General features: G+C 50.5%; 1 protein-coding gene across 3 annotated transcripts in view; it reads left to right on the top strand.

The window, feature by feature from the left end:
• The window catches only part of DENR (density regulated re-initiation and release factor), a 16271-nt gene extending 8805 nt beyond the window's left edge, over positions 1-7466 (top strand). For all 3 annotated transcript variants that reach the window (XM_006149276.3, XM_006149274.3, XM_006149275.3), the window contains exons 5-8: positions 2846-2929; positions 5648-5764; positions 6932-7071; positions 7176-7466. In XM_006149276.3, the coding sequence (XP_006149338.1) occupies positions 2846-2929; positions 5648-5764; positions 6932-7071; positions 7176-7220 (386 nt within the window). In that variant the 3' untranslated portion in view covers positions 7221-7466. The remainder of the gene's footprint in view (positions 1-2845; positions 2930-5647; positions 5765-6931; positions 7072-7175) is intronic.
• The last annotated feature ends 3861 nt before the right edge of the window (positions 7467-11327 follow it).

Below are 11327 nucleotides of genomic sequence, written 5' to 3'. Positions count from 1 at the left end.
GGAGCTGGTGTCTTGAGACTCATACTGGGCGTGTGTGTGTGTGTGTGTGTGTGTGTGTATGTATGTTTGTGCGTGCCCAAGATCCCAAGAGGAGAAAAGGAGAAGGGATTGCGGTGTGGCCATCCCCTCTAGGAAGTGATTTCTCGCTTTCTGCCTCTGGTGAGCACACACGCCTTATAGCAAAAAAATCTCTCTCAAAAAAAAAAAGGATTTAGGAACAAGCATGCTTCTATATTTATTGTGAGCATGGTGTTGTAGGTTCTAAGGATAAAGCAGTAAATAAAAGGTTCTCTACTTCTGTGGAAATTACTTTCTAGAAAGGGACAGAGGAAGTAAGAGATTCAGCGTGTAGGTCGTGGTACGCGTGAGAGATTCGACGTGTGGGTCGTGGTACGCGTGAGAGATTCGACGTGTGGGTCGTGGTACGCGTGAGAGATTCGACGTGTGGGTCGTGGTACGCGTGAGAGATTCGACGTGTGGGTCGTGGTACGCGTGAGAGATTCGACGTGTGGGTCGTGGTACGCGTGAGAGATTCGACGTGTGGGTCGTGGTACGCGTGAGAGATTCGACGTGTGGGTCGTGGTACGCGTGAGAGATTCGACGTGTGGGTCGTGGTACGCGTGAGAGATTCGACGTGTGGGTCGTGGTACGCGTGAGAGATTCGACGTGTGGGTCGTGGTACGCGTGAGAGATTCGACGTGTGGGTCGTGGTACGCGTGAGAGATTCGACGTGTGGGTCGTGGTACGCGTGAGAGATTCGACGTGTGGGTCGTGGTACGCGTGAGAGATTCGACGTGTGGGTCGTGGTACGCGTGAGAGATTCGACGTGTGGGTCGTGGTACGCGTGAGAGATTCGACGTGTGGGTCGTGGTACGCGTGAGAGATTCGACGTGTGGGTCGTGGTACGCGTGAGAGATTCGACGTGTGGGTCGTGGTACGCGTGAGAGATTCGACGTGTGGGTCGTGGTACGCGTGAGAGATTCGACGTGTGGGTCGTGGTACGCGTGAGAGATTCGACGTGTGGGTCGTGGTACGCGTGAGAGATTCGACGTGTGGGTCGTGGTACGCGTGAGAGATTCGACGTGTGGGTCGTGGTACGCGTGAGAGATTCGACGTGTGGGTCGTGGTACGCGTGAGAGATTCGACGTGTGGGTCGTGGTACGCGTGAAGTGGAGGGATGAGAATTGTTGGGAGGGACTCGAGTTCTAGGTGGTGGCCAGGGATGATTTTCTGGAGAGACGGCGTTTGGTGAGAAGGAGTGTGGAAGTGAGTCATTTGGGTTCTGGAGGAGGGACAGTCCACGCAGAGGACACCGCCTTTGCCGAGGCCCTGGGGCAGACCTTAGCTAGGATATCCCGGAAACAGCACGGAGGCCTTCGCATCTGGAGCTGATTCTGAAAGAGAGGAGTTTGGTGTGAGGTCAGGGAGAGCCTCATGCTGCAGGGCCTGGTGGGCCCAGCCAGGCCTTTCCTCCGTGCCAGATGAGGAGCCCTTGGAGGGTCCGAGCAGTCAGAGCCTCCGCGGCGTCCTCGTCCTCGGGCGGCTGTGTAGGAACCGAGTGAGGAAGGGCACAGGCGGGGAAGTGGGGAGCAGAGAGGAGGCTCTGCAGGAGTAGGTCAGGAGACGGTGATGACCGAGTGGCCGCAGCAGAGGTGGGAGGGAGTGCTCAGGTGACCGAGTGCCTTCGGAAGGTTGAGCTGTGTTGTCTGCTGTCCTAGGCGTGAGTGTCAGGAAGGGGGCCGCTAGGCTGTTGGTCCACGCAGCTAGAGGCAGGGAGGTGCTGCTGCCCGCGGTGGGGAGGCTGGAGGAGGAGCAGGTGTCCTCACCCGCTCTTACCGGTGGCTCCTCTTCCAAGACTGGGGAAGACGGAGGCGGTGGCAGAAGGACGGGGAAGCCCGGGCTGGGCATGGAGCGCCTCCCTGTCCTGGCGGCACCCTCTTATTGCTGCTTGATTCTCGCAGTGTCCATGAGCAGAAATGCCCAGGCTGATCAGGCCTTTCCGGCCTCAGCTCCTCATCCACTGTCAGTGGTTGGATAAGAGCCCTCGGGTCTGGGCTTGTGGCCGGCCCAGGACTTGGCAGTGCCCTGGGGTGGAGGACACTCCTCATCCAGGACTGGGTGTGAGCGACAGTTCGTTCTCTCGCAGAGCCTGTGTCTTACCTGGCCCTCGTGTCTAGAGAGGTGAGTCCTCTCACGTCAGACTGTTCTCCATTGCCATGCACTTTGCCGTAATGCCTTAGCACTGGCCCCGAATAGGAATCCAGCAGTACAGTCATTTGCTCCGTAAACATCACACTCTCTTGTCGATGAAATACTTTGTGCATGGGGCTGGTGAGTGGTGTGGTGGTTAAGGCGCTGGACTCCCACATGGCAGACTATGGTTCAAGTCTTGGTCCTGACAGTTTGCCTTTTTTTTTTTTTGGAGAGGTTTTTGCTATAGGGTGCGTGCGCTCGCCAGACAGACAGAGAGAAACAGAGACAGAAAGCGAGAACTCACTCCCCAGGGGGGATGGTCACGCCACAATCCCTTCTCCTCCATTCTCCTCTCGGGATCTTGGGCACGCATGCACACGCGCCCGGCATGAGTTTTAAGCTACCAGGTCCGGGACACAAACCGGGGTCGAATACGTGAGAGTCCAGCGACATAGCCATTACGCTAACTGCTGGTTCCCGTGACAGTTTGCTTTCTCATTTCCCTCTCTCTGGTCAAATTTAAAAATAATAATAAAATAATTTGTTTTAAGAAAACTTTGTGCATGAGGTTTCTCAAAGTTTTGTTTTTAGTTTTGTTTCTTAATGTTAGTATGAAATGGTATTGATGCTTTTGAGTTTCATTTCTGTCTAGAAAATTCACCCAAACAAGAAGCTGGAATTAGCGAGGGCCAGGGAACAGCAGGGGAAGAAGAGGAGAAGAAGAAACAAAAGAGAGGTGAGACCTAAATCCACGTTTCGATTGGTGCAAACAGGACTTCCCTCTGACAGCAGAGGCCAGTAATTGAGAGGGCCCTTTAAGGGGGTGCACCTACTGTGACTGTAATGCCCCCCGCACAGTGTTCAGGGGGTGCAGAGTCTGTGCTCAGGAGGTGGCTGAACCTGGTCCGACCTGGGCTTTGCTGGTAAGTCGGTCCCAAAAGAAGGCACGCATCTGCCTCTTAAGTGTAAAGAGCAAGCAGGGAGCTGCAGTTCTTGTGCATTCCATCGAAGAGGAGGGCTGTAGGTTAAGATTTCCCTCTCCTCCCTGCTGTAGCTCGGTTGGAGACTATTTCACAGCTGCTGCGTCTGCTTGTCACTCTCCTTAAACTCTCCTCATGCGCTGGCTCCTTCCTCCACCTGTTTCTCCTTCATCAGATGTTCTCACTCGGCACTTTGCATCTTTTAAAGACCTTCTCCCAAGAGCTCGTGTCTCTTGTTAGCCATCCCTCCCCTAGCCTGACTTCTTTCCTAACTCCAGACTCACCGTCCCCTTTCTGGTCTGTTGACACTGGCCTGTTCCACCCTGACTTTATGCCCCGGATTCTCCTAGTAGGGTCAGCAGTGCTAATACTTGCCAGATAGTAAGAGCTTTGAGCAGAGAGCCGCACTCCCCGAGTTTCTGTGGCGTTCTTCCTGCTCTCCTGCCCTCCTCCCTCCTCAGTCTTCTCTGCAGACTCGCTCTGCCTCTGTCCTCTGAAAGCCGGTGTCTCCCAGGATTCTGTCCCAGTCCCACTTCCTCTCGTTCCGCTGTTCCTGGAGGAGCGTGTCACATCCTGAGTGCACTACGATACACTAGGCCTGCAAAACACTGGTGGAAAATGTGCGTTATGGAGAGTATGTATGAATTTCAGATTTTTTTTTGCACCACAATAAACTCATACTTCTTTTTCCTTATGAGAGATTTTTTGCTATAAAATGGACATAAAGTGAGAAAACACCCCCTAGGTCAGATGGCCATGTTGCAATCCCTTCTCCTCCTGGGATCTTGGGCACGCACACACACGTACCTGGCGTGATTTTAAGCCACCCCATCCAGGACTTGAACTACGGTCAACTACATGGGAGTCCAGCAACATAGCCATTATGCCTTCTGCTGGTCCCAACTCGTACTTTAATTCAATTTTTTCATAAACCCTTTGAAGTCTTCTCATGCACTTACGTTCCCACACTTGTCTCTGGACCTGACCTGTGTCCTAGACTGAAGGTACACATGGCCTGAAATTCAGCACTGCCCAGACTGAGTTGCCACGCCCCAGACCGATGACTTCATTTTCTCCGTTTGTTCATCAGGGTCGGAAACCTGACAACCACCTGAGGGTCTGTCTTTGCCCCTTTACTTGGTTCTACCCCTGGTGTCTCTGCCCCCTCCAGAGTCTCTGTCCTACACTTGCTGGCTGTCATGGCTGCCACTGCTTTGTTTTAGATTTTGATTCTTCTCTGCCCGAGCCCAAGCAGGAGCCCCAGTGGCTCTTCGGCCTGCCTTCCTCGTCAGGTCTACACTGCACACTGTAGTCAGAGTGATCTTGGTGAAACGAGGTTGCCCATCTCATCCCTGCTGGGCCTGCAGTGTCCTCTCTCCCACCTGTGTGGTCCAGCCACAGGGCTTACTGGCCAGTCCCGCGACGGCTAGTTTATATCTTTCGCTCTCCCTCTCCACAGGGCTTGCTGGCCAGTCCCGCGACGGCTAGTGTATACCTGCCGCTCCCCCTCAGCCGCGAGGTGTTGCAGTGTCCTCCATTAGGACAGGTGTCGTTCCCGAAGGCGGGTCCTCTGCTCTCCGTCCACGTCCCCGCGGCCTGGGGTGCCCTTTCTCATACCTCTCCAGCCTTCTGCCTACCCGGACACCTCCTCATTTCCAAGACCAGCTTAGTTGTCACTTCCTCTAGGAAGGCCCCTCAGAGCTGCACGGGCCATTCCTCTGCAGGACTCCGGCTGCCTTGTTCAGGCGGCCTGTTAGAGCAGATACCAGGCTGTGCATCTGCTAACTGAGCATTTCTGTCACTTCACGGGACTGGGTCCCTGGAGGGCTGGACCTCTGTTCTGTTCATCTTTGTGTCCTTGACCCTTAGTGTAGTGCTGGACATAATACAGGTCATTAAAAAATGTCGGGACCAGCAGTTAGCGTAATGGCTATGTCACTGGATTCCCACATAGTCGACCACGGTTCACGTCCTGGACCCAGTGGCTTAAAACTCACACTGGACGTGTGTGCGTGCGTGCCCAAGATCCTGAGAGGAGAATGGAGGAGAAGGGATTGTGGCGTGGCCATCCCCCCCCCGGGGGTGATTTCTCACTTTCTGTCTCTCTGTCTGTCTCTCTCTGTCAGCGCCGGTGCCTTAGGGCAAAAACCCCTAAAAAAAAAAAAAAATGTTTATCGAAGGGACCGGCAGGTGGCGTGGTGGTTAAGGTGCTAGAGTCCTGTATGACTGACTGCAGTTCAAGCCCCAGACCTGGCGGTTTGCTATCCCACTTTCCCTCTCTCTGCACATGCCCTACAGCAAGTTTTAAAAATAATAAAATGAATTTTGAAAACTGTTTATCAAGTGAATATATACATGTGTTTATTAATTTTGTATTAAAAGAAACGGAAAACCTTTTGAAAATGAAAATGTAAAGATTTCATATTCTGTAATTATGTTAAAAATAAATAATACTGAACTCTTTCTTAATAAAGGTGGAAGAGGTCAAATAAAACAAAAAAAGAAGACCGTACCGCAGAAGGTTACTATAGCCAAAATTCCCAGAGCAAAGAAGAAATACGTAACCAGAGTGTGTGGCCTTGCAACTTTCGGTGAGTTTCAGTATTTTTAAAATGCACAAACTGGATTCCCCATCCCCACCCCCACCTCTTTTTAAACTCTGGTATCATGAAAACTTCACAGGTCTATTTTTTGCTAAGAAGATTCAAAATGAGGCTTTGCACGTCTATTGCTTCAATATCAGATTTTGGAGAGGGGCTGGGTATAGCTTTTTTCTTGCTGGATTTCCTGCATGGGTACAGTGCATGTGGTCAAGGAGGGCTCTCTATGGGATCCTCCTGTATGGAGCTGCTGCTGCTCTGTCCTCTGCAGGCTTGGCCCAGCACTAGAGAATGGACCGTCCCCTCCGGGGATGACAGGAGAGCGTGAGGGGAGGCAGCAGCATGTCTTGCACCCTTTGCTTCCTGGAGGCCTCAAATGAATAGTGCAGCTGGAGTGGGAATGTAAACCCAAGGCCTCTTCCTGTGACAGCCCAGGTGGAAAGACAGCCACTGCTTTTGTAAAAGGAACTTAAACGGGCCAGCAAGTGGCGTGGCGGTAAAGGTGCTGGACTCCCACGTGGCCAGCCGCTGTTCGAGGTTGGGACCTGGTGGCTTGACTCCATGGGGTGCGTGTGCATATATGCCCAAAATCCCAAGAGGAGAATGGAGAAGGACCATGGCATGGCCACCCCTCCGGAGGGTGATTTCTCACTTTCTCTCTCTCTTTCTCTCTGGTGGGCACATGCACCCTATGGCAAAAAAGAAAAAAAAAAAAAAAAAAAGAACATAAAAAAAAAAACAAGAACTTGATTTCAGGACCAGCAGGTGACATGGTGGTTAAGGCGCTGGGCACACCCACATAGCTGATCACGGTTCGAGTCCCATACCTGGCGGCTTGCTTCCTCTCTCTCTCTCTCTCTCTGGTCAAATTAAAATAAAATGAATGAATAAATAAATTAAATGAAAATTCTTTAAAAAAATAAAAAAAACACTTAATTCCTTCTTGCAAGGGTATGTGTAATTCCAGTTGGAACGTTAAGCCCTCTGCCAGTGGTAGTTTGTAATTGCTGTTCTGAGAGGAGTACAAATCCCGTCAACACAGTGTATCTTACGAATTTAAAATGCAGATTAAATTTCAAAATGGAAAAAATAACTTGATGCGCAATTCCAATTATAATTTTACTCTTCTTTTTTTTTTTTAAAAAAAAAAAAAAACAGAAATTGATCTTAAAGAAGCACAAAGATTTTTCGCTCAGAAATTCTCCTGTGGTGCCTCAGTAACGGGGGAGGATGAGATCATCATTCAGGGAGACTTCACAGATGACATCATCGACGTCATTCAGGAGAAGTGGCCAGAGGTGAGCCCCTGGAGCGCTGGCGTTCAGAGGCAGCTTTTAACGGCGCTCCTCCGCCACCTCACCTGAACCACAGCCCATCAAATGTCATTATTTGTGTTTTGTAGGTGGATGATGACAGCATCGAGGATCTCGGAGAAGTGAAGAAGTGATTTTGGAAACTTGTCTGTATTTAATGATCTGAACTGAGAGTTGATATGGCCAGAGGAGAGAGGCCTTTTAAAAATATATATATTTATGCTACAGTAAAACTGTAGACCGCCCTCGTCCTTGGCAGTCACTGTTCTGTATAAGGCTGCTTGTTTTTTTATTGCCAAAGTTTAATGAACAGGGGAGACTATCATGCTTATGCATGAAATAGAACTTAGTCAAATAAACGTTGGTCATTTGGTACTGACTGTTCTCTCTCTCTTTCTAACATTTCATTTCTGGAAAAATACCACAGGCTCTTTGTGGGAAGAGTCTGCGTTGATTATCTTCCTGACGTAAAGCTGAGTGATTTACAGAAGGATCTGAACCCGGCTTCCTCGCCGGTGCTGCCTCCTCGCTCCTTTGGTGGGAGTTGAGCAGCTTTGTGGCTGAGCTTGGTTCATTGTTACCAACGAAGTCCACTCGGTGAGCACAGTGATATCGGTGGTGGTGGTGGTTGAAGGTATTGCGCAGGTTAGTTGGTGAAGTTCACTAAAGCCTTAGAACTGCGAGATCCATCTGACCCAGTCAGGCACTTCTTTGACCTCACCCCAAAGTGTAGCCAGTCTTGCAAAAAGGACAGGTAAGGGTGAGCAGCATGTTACAGTATTCACAGTTATCGAGAAGCAGCAGATGTTACAGGCGGTGGGGAAGTGTCGAAGGAGTGATGGTGCATGCGCGCTCGAGTACCATGCCCGTGTTTAAAGAGCACGTGGAATTCCAGGAACGTGGAATCGGATTTGGTGAGCGAGTGGGGCAGACCCCAGGCCCATTTCAGACGCTGACCGTCACCGTCGCTCCGAGTGGAAGGCCGTTCAGAGAGGCTGGAGGTTCTCATTCTGGCTGATTCTGTTAACCAGTTAGAAAAAGTAGGGCACGCCTGTGCTCGTACGTAGCTGGATAGGCAGCGTGTCTGTGTCACGGGAGAAACTGGTGACTTTGGTGACTACGCGAGGTGAATTCAAACTTCCTTGTAAGTCAGTGCTGCAAATCGACAAGAACCGTGGTATTTTAAACTGCTATAGACAGCTTTAAGGAACGTAGAACCCACGAAAGTGTTGGTTCCTGCCTTGCAAGTTACAATCTTGAATGTTTTTTAAAAATAAAATCTGAAGAGAAAATGTGTAAAAGATAACATTTTTAAAATGAGTTTCCGCATTACTTGAATTTTACTAAATAATTATCGAGTGGAGCAAATTTATCCCTCAGAACATGTGACGTGTTATTCTGTGGCTGCCGAAGATGCCCGTGTGCCTGTGTTGAGGTGGGTGACTTCATGTAAAGGTCTTTCATGTTCACAGTTTCAACCCGCAGAGCCAGCCGTGGGTGCTGCTGCAGGAAACTGCAGGATTAAAACTGTCTTTGGGTCTAACATGTGTGAATCTTTTTCTTTGACCTGAATTTTAAAACGCAGCGTAGTTTAAACTCTGATTAAAGAGAGCTAATAGTTCGAGGATTTAAGTCACGCTCTCACAAGGTAATATTCTTTATAAATGAGCTTTCGAGCACCTTATCTCCATGTGTAAGTTGCCACTATGATTAAGCTGCAACTTCAAATGTAAATATGGTTTCAATATGTAGAATTTTATTATTATTTTTAAAATAGATGCCGGGACTAATAGATAGCGTAATGGTTATTATGCCACTGGACTCCCACATGGCCGACCATGGTTTGAGTCCTGGACTAGGCAGCTCGAAACTCAACACCGGGCACATGTGCATGCATGCCCAAATCCTGAGAGGAGAGTGGAGGAGAGGGGATTGCAGCTTGGCCATCCCCCCTGGGGGGTGATTTCTGTCTCCGGCAAGTGCATGTGTCCTACGGCAAAAATCTCTCTAAAAATTTTTTTAAAAGATGCTAACAAGTGATTTTAAACTCCTTTTCAGTTATTACATGAAAGCCTCAGCAGGCCAGCTGCTGCTGAAAGTATAACCCTGTGGTAGCTTTGTGGACAGTTCCTAAGAAAATAAGTAAGCCTGCTCAGGTTAATGAAAAGGGCCCAAGACTAGCCTTCCCTAGGGAAATAAATAACCTCAGGCTAGTGGAGGGGCCCAGGATAAACCCACAGATAAGCTCTGACAGCGACCTCCCACCTGCTGCCACCTCTAGCAGTCGCCTGTGGCTGGTGAAGCCTTACGTTCCTGAGAGGCAGCCAGAGTTAGCCTCACCTCCCCAGGATCAACTGATTCCCTCCCTGCCATGCGCTGCAAACCTGCTCAGGCCTCGCCCTGGGCATTTCTGCCGGAGCTCTAATAAACCTAAACCTAATCGCTCGCATTTCTGCCTCTGGTAAATTCCTCTGCCACACTGCCCCTCTGCTCTTTCAGTGTTAACAGTTGATAAATTACTATTTTAAACACAAAGTACATCTTTTAGACCCTCTACATTATTTACTAAAGTCTTTGTTATCTGACTGCCAGGGTGTGCACCTCCCCAGTGGGAGAGGGAGAAAGCACCCGCAGTCACCTCGTTCATTCGTCCCGGCGGAACTTGAGGCATGCACACGCACACGCACGCGCACGCCTGGGACTGATATGAATTCAGCCGTGTTGGATTCAGCTACCTTAATCACTAGACCACGAGGCCTGTGCAACTTACTCAATTATTTTACTTAAGAAATCAGGTAGACTGGACTCAGAACTTCGGCTTGGATTAGCCTGTGAGTAAAATCGGATGCAGCATAATTCCTGTAGCTTTTACCTTTATGTCTTTTTTTTTTTTTTTTTTGGAGAGATTTTCACTGTAGGGCGCGTGCGCTCGCCAGACAGACAGAGAGAGACATAGAGACAGAAAGCGAGAAATCACCCCCCCAGGGGGGATGGTCACGCCGCAATCCCTTCTCCTCCATTCTCCTCTCGGGATCTTGGGCACGCACGCACACGCGCCCGGCGTGAGTTTTAAGCCACCGGGTCCGGGACACGAACCGCGGTCGACTACGTGGGAGTCCAGCGACATAGCCATTACGCTAACTGCTGGTTCCCACCTTTATGTCATTTTTAAAATGATATATATGTGTATATATTTTAAGGTTTTTGCAATAGGGTCCATGCATTTGCCATCCCACTCCCCTGGGGTGGTGGCCACACTGCAATCCCTTCTCCATTTGGGGCACACAAATACTTGCACCTTGGGTGAGTTTCAAACCACCAGGCCCAGTCCTTGAACAGCAGTCAGCCATGTGGGAGTCCAGTGCCTTAACCACTGCGCCACCTGCTGGCTCTTACATATTCATATATTTAAAACATTGCCAGCAGGCGCTTGCACTCACCTGAGAGGCGGAGAAAGAGGGACACAGAAAATAACATGGGATGGTCACACTGCGTCCCCTCTCCACACGCCTCAGGATTTGGGGCATACACTGCTTTCTCCTGTTGTGTCTGCCTGTCTTAGGTCAAATTAAAATGAATGAATAAATTTTTAAAATAGCAAATCTGAGCAGCATGTGAAGTAGGAGAGGCTCCAATTCAGTTCACATTCAGCTCATGCTTTCCCCCCCTCCAAAATCCATTAGTTATTATTTTTAAAAATTTAATTATTTATTTTAATTCGACCAGAGAGAGGTGAGAAAGCAAGCTGCCAGGTCCAGGACTCACACTGCAAGAGGCCATGCGGGAGCCCAGCGCCCTTACACCAGGCCACCTGCCGGCCCCTGCTCGGCCGCTGTGTGCGCACCCAGCCCCTGACGGGCTGCTCCAGCTACTAATGCGGAGACGCCGTCTTGACTCCAAGGTCCACGACCGTGGCTGGGTTCTGAAAAACGGCCCACACTAAGGAGCTATCAGTCCAATGGGAAGCTCACATGGGAGTCCCCGTTGTCCTTTATGAACACACGAGCACGTTTTATTCAGCACCAACAGGTACGGCGTGCTGCTTCCTGGCCAGCTGCGCCCGCGGCTTCGCCGGGGGTCGCCAGGCATCGGAAACAAGGGCGACGACGGTGCGGGTGGGGCAGCACGTGGAAAGGGCCGGCCTGGATGCGGACGAGGGCAGGCTTGGCGAGGCCCCGCGTCACTGCCCGTCCGCGCTCCGGGCGCCAGCTCGCCCACGGCAGGGCAGCGGGCGGCACAGG

Source organism: Tupaia chinensis, unplaced genomic scaffold (assembly GCF_000334495.1).
Source record: "Tupaia chinensis unplaced genomic scaffold, TupChi_1.0 Scaffold000258_1, whole genome shotgun sequence".
Lineage (NCBI taxonomy): Eukaryota > Metazoa > Chordata > Mammalia > Scandentia > Tupaiidae > Tupaia > Tupaia belangeri.
Note: the sequence above shows the minus strand (reverse complement) of the source record. Positions and strands in the feature narration are given on the sequence as shown.